The sequence below is a fragment of the Garra rufa genome, chromosome 16 (assembly GCF_049309525.1).
Source record: "Garra rufa chromosome 16, GarRuf1.0, whole genome shotgun sequence".
Classification (NCBI taxonomy): domain Eukaryota; kingdom Metazoa; phylum Chordata; class Actinopteri; order Cypriniformes; family Cyprinidae; genus Garra; species Garra rufa.
This window is the reverse complement of record NC_133376.1, coordinates 29,392,802-29,416,431: the sequence shown is the minus strand read 5'-3', so window position 1 is coordinate 29,416,431 and position 23,630 is coordinate 29,392,802. Positions and strand designations below refer to the sequence as shown.

General features: G+C 36.5%; 1 protein-coding gene across 3 annotated transcripts in view; it reads right to left on the bottom strand.

The window, feature by feature from the left end:
* rnf130 (ring finger protein 130) overlaps positions 1-23,630 on the bottom strand; it is a 65,793-nt gene that overhangs the window by 26,527 nt on the left and 15,636 nt on the right. For all 3 annotated transcript variants that reach the window (XM_073820616.1, XM_073820617.1, XM_073820618.1), the window contains exons 3-5: positions 19,926-20,120; positions 5,560-5,810; positions 799-870 (exon numbers count right to left, since the gene is read on the bottom strand). In XM_073820616.1, the coding sequence (XP_073676717.1) occupies positions 799-870; positions 5,560-5,810; positions 19,926-20,120 (518 nt within the window). The remainder of the gene's footprint in view (positions 1-798; positions 871-5,559; positions 5,811-19,925; positions 20,121-23,630) is intronic.

The window sequence follows — 23,630 nt, the reverse complement described above, 5'->3', positions numbered from 1 at the left end:
TGGTAAAACTCAATTTTCAGCAGCAGCAGCTCAAGAAACACTTACTACTATCAAAGTTGTTTTGCCTAATATTTTTATGAAACTGTCATACTTTTTAAGAATACTGGAATAAAAAAATTTAAAAAGAAAAAAGAAAAATTATTTGTAACATTAGAAATATCTTTACTGTCACTTTTGTTTAATTTCTTAAATTCTTAAAACTAATATTATGCATTAGATTATGCAAGAAACGATGCATTTACTGTGCATTAGTTTTTGCTAAACCAGTATATGCAATGCAGCATTGTTTGTTTTGCAGTAAACAAAAACAGTGATTTGAACAGTTTAACCTTCTCTGAGTTTGCCTTTTCTAAAGTAATAATAGTGAGCAGATACGTATCACCATCCAGCAATTTCCAAAGGCGCCGTGTTCTGTTTATGCTCTTTAGGCGTCTGCTTTTAAACCGCATACCCTCTGTGTAGACTGTAATGTATGGTTACTGCTAGACAGCAAGAATGGAGATTTGATGTAAATAAGCTTGTAACACTTGTATTTTTCAGGAGTTAATTCAGTTGTTGAACTCAGCTGTAAATAACCAAGCTGTGTGCATACTGAAGAATAGTAACAACCATATTTAGCTGCAGTGTGTACGTGTCTAGCGAGTCCTTCATGGAATACAGAAATGCATTATGAATGGAGAACTACACAAACAGTTCCATAATAGGACACAGTGCTGCTTACTATAGCCTGGCGGACACGACGTGGATCGTGTCGAGCCCTGAGAAAAGTAAACAAGCGATGACGTCAAAAGACCTCACCTTGTCTCCTCTTTTTACTGTCCTGGTAGTCAGCTTGCTAATGGCCTTCTTGGCAGCATCGCCCAGCCGTCGCTATAGCAACAAAGGACAGAGAGGAGAGAGTAATTCACATCATTTTAGATTCACAGCTTGACTTAATGAAACAGAAAATTAAAATGACTAAACAAACTTGGGGAATAAAAGACTCCGAACAGGAGAAAAAAAGCAATTCAGATTCTGATAAACAAGGTAGAGCTAAATAATGATGCAGAGGAGAAAGCATTAGCAATATTAATTGCGATAAAAGCAACATAGAGTGTCTTATCAGGATTGTACAAAGCAAATGAGACTGGGTTAGTGAAAGGCCTGACAGAGAGGGCCATAAATAAAAGAGTCTAAGTGCTGCCTGTGATGGGCAGTTCATTGTCTGTGTGTGTGTTTATGAGTGTTTGTTCTGAGATGTCCTCGGTCTTCTTTCTGCCAGTTTATTGCTAAATAAACAGCTCAGTGATTTACCACCGACAGTTTACAGAAAAAGCCATTGGGGCAACCAGGGCCAAAGGATATGTGCTAGCTAAACTCTATGTGTGTGTGTGTGTGTGTGTGCTATATTTGCAGGGGTCTCAAAATGTCCTCACAAATATAGACACAAATAAACCTCTTAAAACTGACTCATGATGCACAAGTACGGTTCATAAAATGGCCAAATGATGTTTTAATTAAAATCTAAAAATGCCAAGGGGGGGGGGGGGGGGTCAGTCAGCACTAATTATAATAAGCTTAATTAAAAAAACAATAGAAGTCAATGGGAGGTACAGCATAAGTGTGTGTATGCGTGTATAAATGTTTGCAATTATGATTTGATTAGACGGGACCAAAACACTAAAATGACCTGTTAATCAGCTAAATACTCAACTTACGTTTACATTTCAAAAGTTTGGGGTCTGTGAGATTTTGTTTACCAGTTATGCTTTTATTTGATCAAAAATACAGTAAATCGTAATATTGTGAAACACTACTGGCATATTTGTTCGAAATATTATAGGGTCCTATGATTTCCGTGATGTGCAAATTGCGGAGTCAAGTCATAAAAAAGGAATTTACTGTATTAACTTTTAAGAACTTGCCATATTTGGGATGAATAAATAAAAAATACTGTAGGTCAGTTTACATAAATCCAAACACAATATGGACTAGTGTCTGTAAATAGTAAGCTGCAAAAAAAAAAAAAAAAACTATTTAAATAAGAATCCTGCAAAACTACCCTGAGAGTCACTTCATGAGCATTTAGCAGTTTCTCTTGAGAAAAAAACCATTAACATGTCATAAACAAACAGAAACTCAAAGGTCTTCACAGCAGTCAAAATAAAAGTTTGGTTTAACTTGAAGAAACTGTGACAGAAATATATTACTGAATGTAATGATAAAACTACTACTACTACTAAAAATATTATTAAAACAATATGTTTAAGGAATATTTACTAGAAAAATGTAAATACACATTTCAGATTTTTTTTAAATAAATAAACAAAAAATTTTCTATTAAATCAATTAATTAGAGAATGCTTTTGATTACTAAAATTTAATGAAACCATTCAAATGGAATCTAAAAAAATTAATGGAAAACACAGAATTGATCGAAAAGAAAAATAAATTGATCAAAAAAATATAATAATAATATAAAAAATATATATATTATAGGGTCTTAAAAATGTATTTTTTTGTTACACTTTTAATAAAGTTGTTTAATTATTTCAATTAATTAGACATACTTTTTGATTATTATTTATCTATTTACCATTAAAACAGAGACTGGATAAATTAAAATGGAAAAAACAGAATTTGTAAAAATATATATATATATATATATATTAGGGGTGGGAAAAAAAATCGATATTGCAATATATTGTTGTGCTCTCTGTCGCAATAAATAATCGATACACTAACGGCCAATATCGATATTTTATTACAACACAAATGATTAATTTACCCGTCGTCAGTGTCACTGTCACTACCCAATATCTACCATTCTGTTTGCGGGGGGCGCTGTTCGAGTAAATAGGCGTAAAGTGGCGGAAGCAGCGGCCAGTGAAGAACACAAGTTATCTTACAACATCAGAGAAGAAGCGCAGAAAAAAAGAGAAGTGAGAAGAATGGCGGAAGATAACGAAAAACAAATCAAAGACGCACCCGCTAGTTGAGCATGCTGATCAGTTACGCCTGTTTCACACATACTCCGTCTGCAGTGCTTATGCGTTGAGTATTTTTTTCCGCACCCATGTTAACGGATTAGAGCGTTCACACTGCACGCGGTTGCTGTGCAAGTGCATTGAATAATACGTTGTTATTATACGTTGAGTTTAAACGTGAATATATCTAGAATTGTATTAGTGTACTGTGATAAAAGAGTATCACAATGCTGAAAAAGCACGTTTGTATTTGAAATCAAAATAACGGATAAATGGTGTGTTTGTGGTAAACAGCCGCGGATCAGGAACGGACTGCAAACGTGTCCTGTGTGAAAGCAAAACGAGTCCGTGCTGCTTCTGCATCGCATACGTAACGCACACGGACTGCATACACACTGCAGACGGAGTATGTGTGAAACAGGCGTTAGTGTTCCTCAAGAAGAATATGCATTGATGAGACCACTGTCCAGGTTAACATAAAGCACTTTACAGTAACTTACTACTGACGTTTCAGTATCATGGTTTACACATGTTAGTTAATGTTCATGTTGTTTTTTAATGTTCAGGCACTTTTATCTGTCTAGCTGTACAGTGTTTACATTTAAGACCAGGAGGCAGTGAGTTATTATGCAAATGCATATTTCTTTGCACAGTGTTGGAAATGTTGGCATTAATAAATGCATAAGATTTCCTTATTATGGGTATTTTTTTCTTTTTCAGTCACATATATCGTTGATGAAATTTCTTCCAATATATTGAATATCGTAGATATCGTGAATCGCGATATTATCGATATCGTGGGCCACATATCGCCACAGAATTGAATCGTGAGTTACCTGTATCGTCCCACCCCTAATATATATATATATTTACTAAAACAATTTAAATACACAGCACAGTATTTCTGAAAATTTCTGAAAAAAATAAAATAAAATAATTAAATTATATTTTTAGAAATAAAATCAATTAGAGATGCGTTTAATTATTTAAATTTAATGAAACCGTTAAAATGAATGGAAAATACAGAATTTGATCAAAATAAAACTGAATTTGAGATGAAAATAAATGTATAGGGCCTTAACAAATTATTAAAGTGTAACAAAAATACTTTTTGTTTTATTGTGTGCTTATAACGATTTCAATTAATTACATATGCTTATTATTTTTTTATTTAACCATTAAACCTTTGATCCAATAAAAAAAAAAAAAAAATGAATTTGGGAAAAAATTAAAAGGATTTCATAGGGCTCTATAGTTAGATCCTTAAGAAATCATTCTAAATCAATTTGGTGCTCAAGAAACATTTCATATTATAATCAATGTTGAAAACAGTTATTCTGCTATATATTTTTGTGGAAACTGAAACATTTTTATTATTCTTGGATGAATAGAAAGTAAAAAAAAACAGCATTTGCGACTCATGCTGGCAAAATGAGGCAAAAGAATTGAAAAATGTCAGTTTTGGTCGAATTTGAGGTTTTGAGGTCCGATTCCAACAAGTCATATATCATTTTGAAGGTATTTTAATGTGAAAATAAAAAAGAAATTTGCTCATTCCGAATCATTGCCAGCATGGGTCACATTTATTGGAAATACACATTTTTGTAACATTATAAATCTCTTAACTATCACTTTTGAATAATGTATTGCACCCTTGCTGACTTATTATATTTTTTTAATCATGGTAGCTGATTACTCAAACACACACACACACATAAGAAAACCTATTTACACATGTATTAACAAGAATGAATAAGCAATAATTATGCTGGCAAAGATGCTCAGAGCAAAATCAGGTTAATGGGAGGATAACATGTGCCAATGAGCTTTTGCTGACAGTGTTTATGACTTGACCCCTTTAAAAAAGGTTTCCATAACCTTACACATTGTCAGGTTATTAGGCTGTGCAAGGCCTTGCATTTAAAAGCACTCACTATTTTTTATTTCAATCCTCCATAGTATAAACTGTGTCTACTACTTTAAACCTAACTGGTAAATAAGAGATTGTGATTTTACATATTTCACCTTTACACCGGCAGCGGTTAATACATCCTTATTAAAGCCAGTAGTAAATTTAGAGGTCTGGTAAAAGTGAAAGGGCTGAGAGACATCAATACTACAGTGGAGTAATAAGGACTATGAGTCTGTGTGTGTAAAACCAGACGCTGAAGAGGCAGAGTGTCACCAAACACACACACACACACACACACACACACACACACACACACACACACACACACACACACACACACACACACACACACACACACACACACACACACACACACACACACACACACACACACACACACACACACACACACACACACACACACACACACACACTTCTGCATTAAGATTTCATGAGCTGGGAAGGCTGGGCCATTTACTACTATCTTTGAACACACAGGAAGTTCTTGAAGGTCAGATACGCCTGGTAAATATCAGAGAGGCAAAATCTGGCAAGGTTTTCAGATGCAAGCTTGAGGGTGAGAGTGTGTTTATGTGTGTTTTTTTTTTTTCAAAAGAGCTGCAAAAGAATACTGAAGCAGAAATCCCAGGCTAGTTTATCTGTGTGTGTATTGTAAAAGACCTGACTGCGGTCCCGTGCGCTGGTGTCTCTGATCTTCTGGATGAAGTAGAAGATCAGCCAAGCAGAGGAGATGATCATCAGCACGATAAAGGAGATGGAGACGAACACCAAGGAGCCACGGTTGATGTTCTTGGGGAGCCCTCGTGATCCCACCATCACGGACACCAACACAGTCTGGTTCTTCTCTAGAAATGCCAGAATCTCCTTTCCAAAGGACTCTGTGATCATGACTGCCACTATGTCTCCAGTGCCTTTGGAGAGAGAAGTTATATTGAGATATATCCAAGAAAATTGTGTGAATCTGTTAACATGCTTGCATTGAAAGCATATGTGACCCTGGACCACAAAACCAGTCATAAGGCTCTTTTTTTTAAAAAAAAATAACTTTCCACTGATGTATGGTTTGTTAGGATATGACAATATTTGGGCGAGATACAACAATTTGAAAAAAAAAAAAAATACTGAAAAAATTGCCTTTAAAGATTTCTTTTAAGTTCTTAGGAAAGCATATTGCTAATCAAAAAATTAAGTTTTGATATATTTATGGTAGGAAATTTACAAAATATCCCCATGGAACATGATCTTTACTTAATACTGACCCATACAATGTATTTTTGGCTATTGCTACAAATATACCCATGCTACTTAAGACTGGTTTTGTGGTCCAGGGTCACATATCAAAACATCTCACACAGACAGACTAATATTGTCCAATTCAGTTTAATACTCCTGATGTGACCTATTAAACATTCACAGTCACACAAATGGCACAGCAATCATGCCAACACAAAATGAGGACAAACAAACACCCCGTCCATCCCCCCACCACAAACACACACAATAACGCCGATCTGGGGCTTAGGCCGTGCCACAGACACTGATATAATACTGGCCCCTTAGGCTTTGTAATAAGGTTAGAACAGTACAGATGGAAACCTATTGCAGACCTGTCCTAGTCAGAGATCTAATCTCACCGTATTCTGCACTTGAACTGCCCTATATACAGGACAACAAATGCAATGACAAATACCACCACATAACTATTATGCTGGTCAGAATACATTTAAGCAAATGAGACTCAAATAACCATAGCTAAGATATGAATATCCCATGATGGCACAAACTCGAAATACAAACCAGAGAGATATGTCGCGGGCTGCCTCTGTCATAATCAAGAATGCCATGACATTTTCACATGCAACTTTGTGTTTGCGTTTTCTGGCATTTTCCACTGCAAGTCTTTGGATTGACAGACTGCAATAACACATCTTTTGGGGTAAAGTTCTTAGATAAACCACTTAGATGCTATAATACAACACTGACTGGCTTTTTCCAATGATGATTCCCCATGCCTCTAGGGCCTACAAGGCACAATCCTACTTTCACAGCTTTGTAGCAGCAGATAGCATGGCAGGGCTGTGAAAGAATCACAGGGGACAGAGGTTATACAAAACCTCACGAAAGCCACCACATGAAGCTATTGGTTCTTAAAAGATTAATTCACTTCCAAAATAAAAATATCCCATGTCATCCAAAATGTTAATGTCTTTTTTTTTTCAGTCGAAAAGAAATTAAGGTTTTTGAGGAAAACATTCCAGGTTTTTTCTCCATATTGTGGACTTCAATTGGAGCCAGTGGGTTGAAGGTCCAAATTGCAATTTCAAGGCAGGTTCAAAGGGCTCTACTAGAGTGCGGATTGGGCCGCATTTTTCTGTCCGAGCCCGGCCCGCGTCCGACATAGCAGTAACCGAGCCCGACCCGAACCCGACAAGCATTAATGGTGCGTTCACACCGCACACTTTGTCTGCGTCAGGCAACGCACCTAACGCATCTAGTTTGACGCATGTACGTTGAAGCTGGCAACGCTTGCTTTTTGGTGCGTTCACACCGCACACGTCAGGCAACGCTCCCAACGCATCTAGTTTTTTGCACACTTCCCCTGAATAAACCATGGCAAACTATTGGGACTGGACATTTTGGAAGGCGTTCGGAAATGTCAACAGATGAGCGCATCAGTGCACACGGGGCAAAAAGCGCTGTTATAACACAGGCGCACTATCGCGCTGATGTAACCGAGCCCGACCCGAACCCGAGCTTCCTTTCTAAATATCTGTCCGAACCCGGCCCGGCCCGTCGGGTTCCGTCGGGTACCGTCGGGCTCGGCTCGGGTATCCATCCTCTAGGCTCTACACGATCCCAGCTGAGAAATAAGGGTCTTACAGTTGAGGTCAAAAGTTTACATCCCCCTTTCAGAATCAGCAAAATGTTAATTATTTGACCAAATAAGAGGGATCATACAAAATGCATATTATTGTTTATTTAGTACTGACCTGAATAGATACATAAAAGATATTTACATATAGTCAACAAGAGAAAATAATTTATAATTTATAAAAACGACCCAGTTCAAAAGTTTGCATCCCCTTGATTCTTAATACTGTGTTGTTACCTGAATGAACCACAGCTGTGTTGTTTTTTTGTTTTGTTTTTTTGTTGCTGTTGTTTAGTGATAGTTGTTCATAAGTCCCTTGTTTGTCCTGAACAGTTAAACTGACCACTATTCTTCAGAAAAATCCTTCAGGGCCCACAAATTCTTTGGTTTTCCTTTCCAACAATGACTGTATGATTTTGAGATCCATCTTTTTTGGTGAAAACTTGAAAGAGAAAGGAGATGTGTACATTTTTCTTATTTTGCCTAAATATAATATTTTAGGCTACAGAAGATACTTACATGTTTCCTCAGTGTGAAAACATGGATTTCAAAATCATACAGTCATTATTGGAAAGGGTTTAAATACACAAAAATGCTGGAAAATCAAAGAATTTGTGGGACCTGAAGGAGGAAAAGCAGGCAGTTTAACTGTTTAGGACAAACAAGGGACTCCTGAACAACTATCACTAAACAACAACACTGGGGATCATTTAGGTAAGAACAAGTAAGGTAAGAATCAATGGGATGTAAACTTTTGAATGGGGGTCATTTTTATAAATTCAACTATTATTTTCTCTTGTGGATTATATGTAGTCATATTTTATGTTAAATATGTTATTTAGGTCAGTACTAAATAAACAGTAACATACATTTTGTATGATCCCTCTTATTTTGGTCAAAAAAAAAAAAAAAAAAAATCAGATTCTGAAAGGAGGATGTAAAATTTTGACCTTAACTGTATTAAAGTGCCCCTATTATGCCTTTTCAAATATGACATTTCATGTAGTGTGTCATGTAGCTGTATGTGAACATAAACTATCTGCAAAGTTGTGACGCCGACAGTGCATGATAAATGAAGTTTTTGTCTATCAAAAAAAAAGAGTCGGCTCACATTCGCCTAAACGAGTCGTCAGCAATTTGAATCTTTTTGTGTTACGGCCACACGTCACAAACTACACATTTGCATAATGTCCGCCCACGTTCTATGTCGCGAACAACTTGCCCGCCCACAAACAGTACAATTTTCATGTGGATTACATCATGTCAAGAAGATGCTGTATCCTGCGCTGTGAGAGTAAATTTGTTTTATATGCCCTTCCGAAAGAGTAATCTACAAAGAATGAGTGGTTAACATTCATTTTTTCAACAACACCTCAGCAGTACAATTCCAATCTTGTGCTGTGTTCGTGTCATTTTACTGATGACTGCTTTTCCAATCTTGGGGAGTAACGTTACAACGCGGGATTCACCAAACGCTTGGTTTTAAAAAATGGATCAGTGCCCAGTTTATTTGGACCGGCTTGCTCCTCTGAACTTCTACCTGTAAGTATGATTAATAATTGATGATTGTATTTTCTAGCGATCGTTCAAAATACGTCTTTGTGTACGTTATGTTGTGTAACAACCCCGCACATGTCTTGGTAACCGGCTAACTTGCGTTTCTGTAGTTCTGTTGTTCAGCTGTGAGTGCAATGTAGTCTAAAAATTGTGATTGATGCAGCTTGACTGTCTGTCTGCCTTATTTGTTTAAGTAATGATAATGATAAACGATGGCTTAACGCAGTGTTATGCATTATACAATGTTGAAGTTCACAACGTAGAGGTGTGCCCGGTTCGCTTACAAAAGCAAATTGCAAGCACTTTCCACAGTTAACATATGACACTTACCACTGAGAAACGTCCTGCTCCAGTCGTGCTTGCAAAATAGTTTCTTGTCGATGTGCCACTTCAACCGTTTCATCGTCAGACTCCGGCTCGAATTGATAGGGTAAAATCGAGGCCATCTTTTCTATGTATTGACAGGTCTCCACAGCTGTCATTCAGTTATGGCAATGGGCGTTTCGTTTTGCGCTGTAGCGGTAGACCAATCATGAAGGACTGCACCATCTGACCAATCACAGCAGTGAGGGCTCACGGAAAGGAGGGGTTTAAAGAGACTGATTCTTTGAACTGCTTCACACGAGTCGTTTACGAATCATTTAGAAACGGGGTAAAATTAAATCTATTTTTGGAGAAAACTAAAGTGTTTTTTTAACTTGCATACATGTAAACCTGTTTTAAGAGACTCATAAAACAATATTAGCTATCTTTAAAATGGCATAATAGGGGCACTTGTATTAAGCAAAATGATCAGTCATTTTCTAAAAGAATAATAATAATTTATATACTTCTTAACCACAAATGCTCATCTTGAACTAGTCAGACCTCACACATTATGTAATCACACTGGAAAGGTCACACGTGACTTAGGCAAAGTACCAACCCAGTGTTTACAAACCGAATGTGCAAATGCATGGATGAAGAACTAACAACCTGTTGGGTTATATTGAAGTTCACTATAAAGAGAAAAATCCTAAAATGTTTTCCTCAAAAAACGTAATTTCTTTTTAACTGAAGAAAGAAAGACACGGACATCTTGGATGACATTTGAATTTGTTTTTATTCTGGAAGTGAACTAATCCATCAAAATTAGAAAGGAATGAATTTTAGTAGTCTAGTAGTCTCATTTCCTAATTTTGAGTAAATATTAATACAATTTAACATTATAACAATTGTATAACTTCATTAGCAGTATATTAGCCAAAGTTCTTTCTACTTATTAGTCTGCTTTAAACTACATGCACACAATCAGCACTCTGAAAATGATTAATGTTCAAGTTTATTAAGCGTTTTAGGGGATTAAGATTCAAGTAAGGCTAAAGGGTGAACAGGCATGCATTTGTTATGGAAGTACTCAAGGGTACATCATCCCTTGTGAAAACGCTCCTGCATCTTACAGCCAAATCCTGAATGTCTTAAGGGTGCAAAGAGTGTGAAAAAGGAGTCTGAATGTCAGAGAATGTCAGTGTAAATGTGGCTGCTTGTGTGTCTGACATTATGTGTGTTTCATCATGCATAAACAACAGTTTAATTACGCAGTCTAGCAGCTGGTATGATTTTGTATAGATTTTTATACGCACTGGTGTACGGGAGCACTTATGTTTATGCGCAGGTGTGAATGAGACGTGACTGTTTAGGGCGCTTCCTGGCTCAGAAGGCAGTTTGTCAGCAGTAAAGATGATGTCTAGGGCAGGACAGGGACAATTTGCTCCAACGGTGACTGATAGAGCAGCTCTGACCAACTCCAAGGCCATTTTTTCTCCATAAGCAGCGTGAAAACCAACAGATGTATATCATGATGTACATCATGGTACATAACTCACTTCTACAGGCACAGTCTGTTGATGGTACAAAATATTACGAGCTATAATTAAAATTGTAATAATAATCATCTCATTATCGAATATATAATCCCAACAGAGATCTCAATAAAATTACCTAAAGATAGAATAAAATTTTTAAAATGGTAATGACTCATCCTTCATGCATTTAGAATTGCTTTAGAATTGGCCTTACTTTATAACGGTGATGGAAATGTATTTTATTCATTATTGATTGTTCCTCCCATAAAGGTCAAGGCATGCAAATATTGATCTTGTGTTAAAGTGAAACTCCCTCAAAGGTGGTCTTAAGCCCCGCACATGCTGACTGACACAGACAGTGAAGGTGATGCGATCCTTCAAACCACAGTGACTCAAGAGAGCATGTGGCATTACGAATTTAGATGCACTCTGCATGTAATTGGCTTTAAAACAGAGTTTTGACTCATGTCACAGTCTCTTTAAACAGTACTTGAACAGGTATTTAAAGGTGTTGATGCTACTGTACAAACAAAGCTCAGAGAAAAGCACATGACTTATTATACTCCTCTTATATAAATACATTTACAATAATTACAAACTGCTACATGCAACATGCCAGTAAATGCAAAGAAACAACTTCAAAACTACTTCACTGCAATAAAAAATGGTCTGGATGCTTAAAACAGCTTTTGGTTATTCGTCTTTCTATAACAATCTACATTTAGTTTGTTGCTCTCAAAAAGAGTCCGCTTGCAGCTTCCGGGTTGAAAACACATCTCCACCCCCACACACATACATAAACAAGTGCAACCCCAAACTTCCTGTGAGTGCACAAAATGTGTTTATCTAAGGTTAGTGATCTGAATGTGTGACTTAAACCTACATATGAACCACACAGCCTCACATATATTTAAAAACAAACAAACAAAAAAAGTAATATGTTACAGGAACAATGATCAACCTGAATAAATACATGCATTGATGAATTTAAATTCTTTTGAACAAAAATGTCTAGATTGATCCAGACAATATATTTTTATATATCTAATTAATTTTGAATTATTATTAATATTATTCAGTTTTAGTTTTGTAATTTTTGTTCAAGTTATTTTATTGTAGTAGGTAGCGTTTCAAATTTTCCTTTAGGCTTTTAAGGATTTTCATCTAATATTTGTATTTTATTTTTATTTCAGCTTTATTTCATTGAAAGTAAAATGCTCTTAGATACTCTTAGATGTAGGGCTGGGCAACATGGCCAAAAATAAGATCACGATAAAGTTTTTAATATCAGTCGATTATTGATAATTATCACAGTAAGTTTCGCTTTTTAATTCTTTACACCTTCCCAGTCATTTTCCTTAAAATAAAATATCTTTCCAGATATTCCCCAAAGTTCAAGCTTGGTGAACTCTGACCTGTGAGTTTGTGTGATCAACAGACCTCTAGCTTAATGAAAAGAACCTAAATTTAAAACTGCAGCACTGCAGTAAAGTGTAGTAGATTGTATGTTTTTACATTTTAAATGCATTATTATTTATCATTATTATTTATCAGACACTGCAGAGCATGACATTATATCACGACTGTTGCAGGAGCATTCAAGAGAATTTTGCATGCTCAAAGTCTAGTGTGACCGCGGCTTAAAGTTGTGAGATCTAGTGAGAATCTTTCAAATTCTGCCCAGAATTCTCTGTTACAAACAGTGCTGATGAACGTCAGAAAAACAGAATTAGTAATGCTAACTATATATATATAAAAAAATTACTGTCAAATGTATGTCAGATAATACAAATACTCTAGTTCACTGTATATTAGTGTTGTCACGATACTGGAATTTCTAACTTCGATACGATACCTTGAAAAATATCGATATTCGATACCAGATTCGATACCACAGAGAAAAAAAAACTGCCACAATATTAAGGGGGAAAATTTCTTTTTTTAATTTAAAGATAAATATAAAAAGTCTAGAACTCGACAATGAGGTACATGCATATGCACACTGCCACAGCCCTGTTCAGATTCTTAGCTTCATTTGAGTTTGCTTCATACTTTCTTTGCTGTTCAAATACAACTGGTAGTGAAGGTTGTGAGCGTGTTGTTTTTGTTTAAGGTCGAGTCTCATCTTCTTTATGGTGCTACAAGACAATGCCAAACTTTAATAAACTTTTTTTCCTTTTAGACCACAACTTTAACATGAATAAACAATGAAAAATACTTCCAAAACATGTATTAATCTTAGTTAAAAGTTAATTTAAACTATAATTTACTAATACATGAACTAATTCAAATCCAAAGTTCTATCTGTTAATATTTTTCATTGGACCAGAGCTAACATGATCCGTTGTATTTTTATTACCTACCGTTATCAAAGATTAAAATATACTGTAACAAATGCATTGCTCATCGTTCATAAATGCTGGTTAATACATTAACATTATTTGATGAACAGATTTTAATGCCGGATTCACATATAATCACCGATCCATGCATGCAAATGTGCGTGCATCACACGCGAAAACAATGCTCAGTTGCTCACTGGATAGACATTCAGACAAACTGCAGAATTTAATTTATTTAAATAAAGTTAAATAATTTATATTTGACCACAGTTAAAGTATTTACTCGTCTAAGATTCCTCAATCAGATTATATTAACGAACTACGGTGAAAAAACGAGACAACACTCATATCAGAAACAATGCTAGGCAATCTTATTTAATGATTCAGTAATGTTAAAATGAAAACAGTTACCAACCTCTCAAAATTCTTTATATAGATCCGGGTGTCTGTCTTTCAGGTGCTTTACGAAATTAGTGGTGTTAGCGCCTTTTGTTAGCACTGCTCTGTAGCAACTCTTACATATTGGCTTGCTTGTGTACTTCGGCTTTCCATGTTCATTTGCTTCATATCCAAAATATTTCCAGATAGCACTCCTGCTGTGTTCTTTATCAAACAAAGCCGGTCGCGGGGGCGCCGCACTCGCCTTTCTATTCGCTTCACTTATGCTATTTAACCAGAGCAGCGAATGAGACGAGACAGGCACTGCGGTCACGTGTGGTGTTTGTCAAAGCGCCTTTGGAGAGAAGTGAAAATGACAGCTCGGCTAGTATCGATACTTCGGGAAATTAGTATTGGTACCGTTCAGATATTTCAGTATCGATATTTATCGAAATATCGATATTTTTGACAACACTACTGTATATATTTGTATGTTTTATTAAGGGATAAGTCTGTAGCACACCATAAAATAATTATATCAATTCATACAGGGTTAGTAGTATCTAAATACACACCCAGGTATGGGATCAGTACTCGGTATCGGGCGTTAACCTAAACCCAGGTATCGTAATCGGTATCGGGAAGGGAAAAAGGGTATCGGAACATCTCTAATAATTATCGTTATCACTTTATTGCTCAGCTCTACTTAGATGCCATTTACATTATACAAAAGCTGAAGATCTTGTATAAGATCTTTACACTGAACTTGGAAACAAGTCACCTTAACTCAACAAGGCTAGCATCCCTATGCTGTTGATGAACCGTTGAACAATCGTCATGACACTGAATCAAAATCCAACAGAATCATGAAATACCTCAAGATTACACCATTAACAGCTGATACGTAGAGGTTTGAATCCCATAGGTGGCAGGGGAAAAGGACCCTCTGAATAAATCATGCAACCCTGCTATATTTAAACATCTCATCGATCCCATTCTGATAGCGCTGCCGTGACTCACCATCTCCCCTTATCCTTCCCTTTTCGCTCTTCTTCCCTCAAACAACCCCTGTACACATCCTATCACACTGCTGAGAAGCTTTAGGTTGAATCATATGTGCCCTGTGCATCCTAAACTCTTGAATATGTGCCAAACTAAAAGTGTGTGTGTGGAGACAGTGCACCTGCAGAGCAACAGTGACAGCACTGGCAGATGGATTCTAGTACGCACTGTCCTTCATCCTGTCTGAACGTCCACAAAAACAGTCTCTGTCACAATCTCACAGCAAATTATGAAATACCTACACAAACAACACTTTCAAAACTTGAAAGACGGAAGTTCTATTTCCATTATTCAGCATTAATCTTGAATACTGATTCTTCTTTAAAGTGCCCCTATTATGCCATGTTAAAGGTAGTTAATATTGTTGTAATAGTCTCTTAAAACAGGTTTACATGTATGCAAGTTCAAAAAACACTTTAGTTTTCTCAAAAATTAGATTTAATTTTACCCCGTTTCTAAATGATTCGTAAACGACTCGTGTGAAGCAGTTCGAAGAATCAGTCTCTCTAAACCCCTCCTTTCCGTGAGCCCTCACTGCTGTGATTGGTCAGATGGTGCAGTCCTTTTGGATTGGTCTACCGCTTCAGCGCAAAACGAAACGCCCATTGGCATAACTGAATGACAGCTGTGGAGACCTGTTAATGCGTAGAAAAGATAGCCTCGATTTTACCCTATCAATTCGAGCCGGAGTCTGACGATGAAACGGTTGAAGTGGCACATAGACAAGAAACTGTTTTGCAAGCACGACTGGAGCAGGACGTTTCTCAGTGGGTGTCATATTATAACTGTGGGAAGTGCTTGCAATTTGCTTTTGTAAGCGAACCGGGCACACCTCTACGTTGTGAACTTCAACACTGTAACGTACAACCCATAACACTGCGTTAAGCCATCGTTTATCATTATCATTACTTAAACTAATAAGGCAGACAGACAGTCAAGCTGCATCAATCACAATTTTTAGACTACATTGCACTCACAGCTGAACAACAGAACTACAGAAACGCAAGTTAGCCGGTTACCAAGACATGTGGGGTTGTTACACACCATAACGTACACAAAGACGTATTTTGAACGATCGCTAGAAAATACAATCATCAATTATTAATCATACTTACAGGTAGAAGTTCAGAGGAGCAAACAGGTCCAAATAAACTGGGCACTGATCCATTTTTTAAAACCAAGCGTTTGATGAATCTCGTGTTGTAACGTTACTCCCCAAGATTGGAAAAACAGTCATCAGTAAAATGACGCGAACACAACACAAGATTGGCATTGGACAGCTGAGGTGTTGAAAAAATTAATGTTAACCACTCATCCTTGGTAGTTTCATCTTTCGGAAGGGCATATAAAACAAATTCCCTCGCAGGGCGTCTTCTTGACATGATGTAACGTTAATCCACGTGAAAATGGTAGGCCTACTGTTTGTGGGCGGGCAAGTTGTTCGCGAAATTGAACGTGGGCGGACATTACGCAAATGTGTAGCTCGTGATGTGTGGCCGTTACAGAAAAAAGATTCGAATTGCTGACGACTCGTTTAGGCGAATGTGAGCCGACTCTTTTTTTTTGTTAGACAAAAACTTCATTTATAGTGCACTGTCGGCGTCACAACTTTGCAGATAGTTTATGTTCACATACAGCTACATGACACACTACATGAAATATCATATTTGAAAAGGCATAATAGGGGCACTTTAAGGCTGCTGCTTTGGTTTTATACAACTGAGAATCATCCATATGTTTTCTTGTAACATAAAAAATAACATCATCCATGAATTAACAACATCCATACTCCTCTGCTACTAAAAGCCACCCACCGCAATAAACCACACTTACAGAGAGCAACGTAGCACAGAATGAGTAAGGAAATGTTCATACAGGATGTGTTTATTGCATTCAAAAACAACTAGACAGGGCACCACATAAATGGAACAGAACACAGAGGTTTCGAGAAGTTTCAAAAGCATCTTAAAAATGCACCCACGGCGGAAGACGTTTTAAAAATAGTTGAGATGCAACGTCACAGATGTCAGTTTGCATGTGCATATGGATCAACAATTGAAAAAAACTTAGAAAGTCTATCTCAGATAGACTTAATTGTAAAATGAATAACACAGAATAATAATAATAATAATAATAATAATAATAATAACTAGAAGCTAAAGTTCGATGACAAACTTTAAATGTTGGCTTGGAGAAGCAAACCGGGCAGCCTTCGGGCAAAAGGGCCAGCCCAGAACACTTAGAGCTCTCTGATTGAATTGTTGCTAGTAAAAATGCTATTACGATAAGTAATGCTTAGTATATTTTAGGCTAAACAGCTTGCCATAGAGGATTTATGTGTATTTTAGGTTAAAACGGCTTGCCATACAACAAGTGTGCAGCGCGTGCTTGAAAGCGTTGCTGTGCGGTTGAGCCTAAAAGCAGAAATAAGCAAGCATTTAAGCTGTGTAATATATTACTCTACTATTATTGTGTTTAATCGCTGGAGTGTTTGTATTTAAATACCTTTAAAAGACGTGCAAATGATGTCTTTGATGATGCAGATGAAGACTGAGCAGTGCATTCAATGTTAGTTAGTTAAGCCTGTGAAAAAAGTCATTTGCACTCAATGTAGGTCTTTAAAATATTCTTCTATATTTATTGTGTGCAATCGCTGGAGTGTTTGTATTTAAATGCCTTTAAAAGACGTGCAGTCATGTATAATTGTAAGTCGGACATCTCGGAGCTCATGTCTACACACTGCTGAACACATCGCTCTCTGTATGAAAAAAAAAAGCTCACAAACAACTGCATTTAGCTGTTGATATTCTCTAATGGGTGGACTTAATTAAATCGCTGCAATATTGTAATTTTAAAGGCGGTCAAATTCGTGCAAATTATGTCGTTCGTCTCCATGTATAATCGTTGAAGGCAATCTGTACGCGGTGAAGGAAATGCTTAGGGTTTTCAATAAATTCGTTCAAACAGCTGAATTCAGGTCTTCATGTGTTCTAATGGGTATTTACAATTAAATGGCTGGAATATTGTAATTTTAAAGGCGTTATTTATATTCATTTTCCACCGAAGTCAAAGTGAAAGTAAGTCACAGCTCGGTAACATGTTCGTGAGTGAAACCTATTGAACAGCTCATTTGCAGCTCATGTAGTTCTTTAAAATATTCTTGTATATTTATTGTGTTGGATCGCTGGAGTGTTTTTATTTAAATGCTTTTAAAAGACATGCAGTCATGTATAGTTCTCAGACGGAGATGTGAAGCTCATCTGTAACACACTCTGTAAAGACAGCGGTTTAACTTTTACACAAAACAGCTCACAGCTGAATGTAGCTGTTGATGTGTTCTAATGGGTATTTAGAGTTAAATCGCTGTAATATTTAAATTTTTAAAGCGGTATTTATTTGTATTTCCACCGATTTCAGAGTGACTGTAAGTAAGAGGTTTGAGTCCCGCCTCTTCAGTGGAGAGGTATTGCGCCTCTAGATGGCGCATTTTTTCTCAGCCCATTGAAATCCTATATAAATTTTTCATGCAAAAAAATTAATATTAAATCAACTGTAAGTCTGATCATTCCAAAAAGATATAGCAACACTTTCGTGACCAGGGCCCAGGGCTCCGCCGAGTTTGGGGCTTGTAGGCTTAAAGCTCTAGGAGGAGTAGCGTATAGAAAATTAGTCTCAGAAGAAGTTTAATAATAATAATAAGTTTAAATAGCATAACAATATGTTGGCTTCTCCAAGCCAACATAATAATATAGATAATATGTGACTCTGGACCACAAAACCAGTCTTAGCCAAAAAAAAATTATTTTATGCCAAAAATCATTAGGATAGATATTAAGTAAAGATCATGTTCCATGAAGATATTTTGTAAATTTCCTACCAAAAATATATCAAAACTTAATTTTAGATTAGTAATATGCATTGCTACGAACTTCAATTGGACAACTTTAAAGGCGATTTTATCAATATTTTGTTTTTTTTGCACCCTCAGATTCTCAAATAGTTGTATCTCGGCCAAATATTGAAAACAAACCATACATCAATGGAAAGCTTATTTATTCAGTATCAATAAAAAAATACCCTTATGAATGGTTTCCTGGTCCAGGGTCACATATAAATACTGCAATACTCAAAATAAAATGAAATTAAACTGCATATTACAATTTGATCCACCATCATACATTTCAAAAGCGTGATTAATGTTACACGCAAGTATTATATACACTTGCATAATTCATAATAAACAATGCATAATGTATCATATGTAGCTTGATGTATTGTGGTGCGGTTATCTCATGTCCGGTTACCATCTGTGTGGTCTGTTTAGTAAACATTAATGGAACGTAATGGGCATTGAAATTGCTGTGTCAGCTGTTGCTTTTACCAAAATGCTTTTTTAAATAAATAAAAAAATAATAATAATAAAAATACAGTTTTGCTGAGCACAGCAACATTTTTCCTCAAACTATTTGCTGTCCAGTGCACAAAACTCTTCTAATGTAAGTGACAGCTACACACACACACACACAAGTTTTGACTAGTTTATTTTGCAGTTAGCTTTACTTTGCAAATATTGGAGCTACAAAATAAAACTGTTTCTCTATTGCACTGACACACACACACACACGGCACACACTCTCCCATTTAGTCCTTGGACAATGACTTTACCAGATACTGTACCTCAATGCATTAAAATCTACTGCAAGCACTACAAAGGCCTTACAGTAACCAGTCAGGTGCATCTGTGCAATCACCATGCTCTGTCAAGAACAAATAGCCTCCTATATTTCAACCAAGACAGTCCAATTAAATTATCTATTTACATGTATATGCATTCGGAACAAGCTTATAGTCCCATCTAAAAGAACTGACTAAAGAAGTTATAAAAGTCTGCATGACGCTAAGTATATGGCACAGATTGAAAGGACAGAGTTGCATTAGTCATAATGAGAATACATTGATTATGGCGCTCACCTTCATGAGCCATCGTGACTGTGTCCTCTTTGGTGCTGTTATTGTAGATAATGACAGCCGAGGCATTAAAGGCCGCTGCCTTAAGGATCTTCTCCTTGAAGGTGCACTTCCCTCTCTGCATAATGGCCACCCAGTGTGTGGTTTTCGGAGGGACTATAAACCGGGTGTGTGGACAGCAGCCTTGCAAATCCACCGCTAAAAAAGAAAAAAAGAAAGTTAGAGGGCCTCAATTCCTGTATACATTTATATTTTGTACCGTACACATGCTCCAATACAAGTGACAGCCATTTGCTCATCCTATTTTGAGTTGATTTCCTAATCTTTTTGCAGCAATATAGAAATACAGTCAAACCAAAAATTATTCTTTTTGATATTTTTTTACTAGTGGGTGCAGGACACTATAGCTTGTGTATGTAAATGAGGATAGCAAAATTAAGTAAACTGTGACATATTATACCCAAATAGTATTCATACAGTGGACTACCAGTAAAATTGATAAATATTTGGGATCAAAAATGATTCAGACACTTTGAGCTGACCATGTTTTACCACACACTGAACAAAGTTAATCATTGCTTGGTAATTGGACAAAAAAAGTATTGATAGTTGATAGTGTAAAAATCGTCTATTACATTTTTGGTTGATTGTAATCCATTACATAACTGTCTATCAAAGCTATCTGACATTATCTAGATGAATTTGTTCTGACACAGTTTAACTCTGAGTTCCTGTCATATTTTATTACCATGTTCTAAACTATAGCGAATAAACTGTGATAATGTTAGAAATGTGGAAGGTGACTGAATAAATTTTGGTTTGACTGTATATTAAAGTCACTTTATTTACATTTAGTTCATACTTTACCTCAAAAACTGGTATCAATAATCAATAACTTCCACTGGTATTGAATATTGAAATACGACATGTCATCCCAATACCTGCAATCCATCATTATTCATAGACTATTCAAAACTATTTAAAGGTATAGTTCACCTAAAAATGAAAATTCTGTTAATAATTGTTGAATTAAGTTGTTATTTTTGTTTTCTTTGCACATAAAAAGTATCCTCATAGCTTCATAAAATTAAGGTTTAACCACTGATCTGTCACATGGACTATTTTAATGATGTTCTTACTACCTTTTTGGGCCTGGAACACTGTAGTTTCATTGTTGTCTATGCAGAGTCAGAAAGCTCTTGGATTTCATCAGAAATATCTTAATTTGTGTTCTGAAGATAAACAAAGGTCTTAGAGGTTTGGAACGACATCGGGGTGACTAAACATGACAAAACTTTCATTTTTATTTTTGGGTGAACCATTCCTTACATTATAAAGTACAGTTCAAAAGTCAGTAAATTGATACAAAAGATACATATTTTTACATAAATGTTGCCTTTTTCAATTTTCGATTCACAGAAAAGTATTAAGGAGCACAGTTATTTTCAGAATTGATAATAATAAGCAGAAATGTTTTTTGAGCACCAAATATGCATATTAGAATAACTTCTGAAGCATCACGTGAACTGAAGACTGCAGTAATAGGCCTAATTCATAAACAAGCCTAAAGAGACCAACTAAGAATCCACTACAAATCCAACTGAGTCAGTACTGTAGGTTGTGCTTAAACGCAGCCTCACTGTGTGCTGTTGACTTGCATTCCTGATGAAACTCACACTCACCACCATGACATTTGTGGACTGGAAGCATATCACCACTAAACTCATTAGCGATGTAATAGAGTATGTGGGGGCTGCCTGCCTCCCTATTTCTTATGCAATTGCTCCATTGACACTGGAGATTATAGAGGCGCTCTGATGACTTGGGCTATGCAAACTAATGCCCTGTCACTTCCAAACACTGACTCATATGTCGAAGCCGCCTGGCCCGCTCTCGTGGAGAGGTGGAACCCCCACAGGGAGGCAGAGCAGGTCACGATAATTGATTGTCTTTAAAAGGTAATACAAAGGCTTTTGCTTGTTTCAGCAACCAGCCCACCTCCCCAGCAAAGCCCACCATCCTTCCCTCAAGGCATTCTAGCAAGACTTGTGCACTAAACGCAAAAATGCAAGAAGGGTGAATGCAGAAAGAAATCTCTTTAACATTAGGATCACACACACACAAACGCACACACTCTCACATATCTGGGCACGCTCACACAGACACAGAAGATGAAGCAGAATCAAATATTCATCAGTTTGCAGCATCAACACTGAGATAATGTTGGTGTTTAGGTGTGTGTGTGTTTACTGGGGTGGAGGAGCAACAGACGAGTCCAGAAGCTAATAATGTTGGTCCACAAGCTAATATTGTAGGCCTTATGAGCACCATAATATTAGTATAAGCATGAATGATTCATGCAGCCGACCTGGAGCTGACGAGGAGATCTGAGATACAGTCGTAATACGAATCCAAAAATCATCTGATATTAAATCATAAAAAACAGCTTGATGGTGCATCATAGATGCACTGAGAGAAAACAAAAAATGCTCACAGGAGGAAATGAATTCACAATGATATATTTCCATAACAACAAAAACAGATAAATATAGAATATAATTTTGGCATTTCATAAACTGATTTTATGCTTGCGTCTATCAAAACGTGTTCATTAAATGAAAATGTTTAAATAATTAATGTGCTGTAATTGCAGTTAGTACGGAGAGTCCTTTAAGGTCAAGGTTGGTGTTGCATTAGTGCATCTCTGACTTTGCAGTGTTATCAGTGCTGAGAGGGCATATTTGGGTTCGTAAGGAAAGCTGGTGAAATCTGGTCTTCTATTTGACCTTTCTCCAAATTGCGTAAGGTTATATAATGAGTAACTCAATGACATCCCCAAAAACATTTGTGATAAAGCATGAACATGTGAAACGGTCGGGATGGTTCTGCATTTCAACTTTGACATGGAAATATTCAAACTGTGAATGTGTGTGTCCTCAGCATGAGAGGTTGAGCATTAAAGTCCATTTCACTTCTTGTGGAATAAAAATGAACTTTCCATGGATATAAAAAAACATATTAGGACATGAAACATATTTTAAGATTTGTCATTGGAAAAGAAAGCTTCAACCTTTAGAATATGTTGATCATCTTCCTCAGGAGGTCAAAGATAATTATTAGGGATGTAACGGTATTGTAAATACCGTCGTACCGCAATAACTCATTTTTTCGATACTATCGTGGTCGCATGACTCGATAAAACAATAGGTCTTCTGAGAAAAGTTTTCTCAGGCGAATGGAGCGAACGGGAGGTAGCGGGAACTACATTTCCCATCAGCCCAGGCGTGGCCATCATCCATTGCGGTCTGTTGTCGCTATAGACTGTAGCAGCAAGGAAAAGAGATTGCTGTCCGGCGGTACGTCCTAGAAGCGGTGCCTTTGCAGCAGCGCAGCGATCGTTTCGGCACCTAGACGAGTCTATTTTTGGCTGCGCTGTCTGCGCTGAATTAATGTTACAGTGCATTGTTCGCTGTAAAAATTAACATGGATTGACACGGAAATGGACCATAAATGCATATAAATTTCATAGTCAACACGTGGCTTTTTGGCTAGGTTTAAAATAAGGAAAGGTGCAGTTTTAAATAAACTAGGCAACATAATAGATGCACTTGTCCAGGTAGAAAAGTTTTTTAAAGGATTGTTTTTAATAAAGATTTAATGCGAAAGAAAGGCATGAGAGCCTACTGCACTGCAAAAAAAAAATGCTTT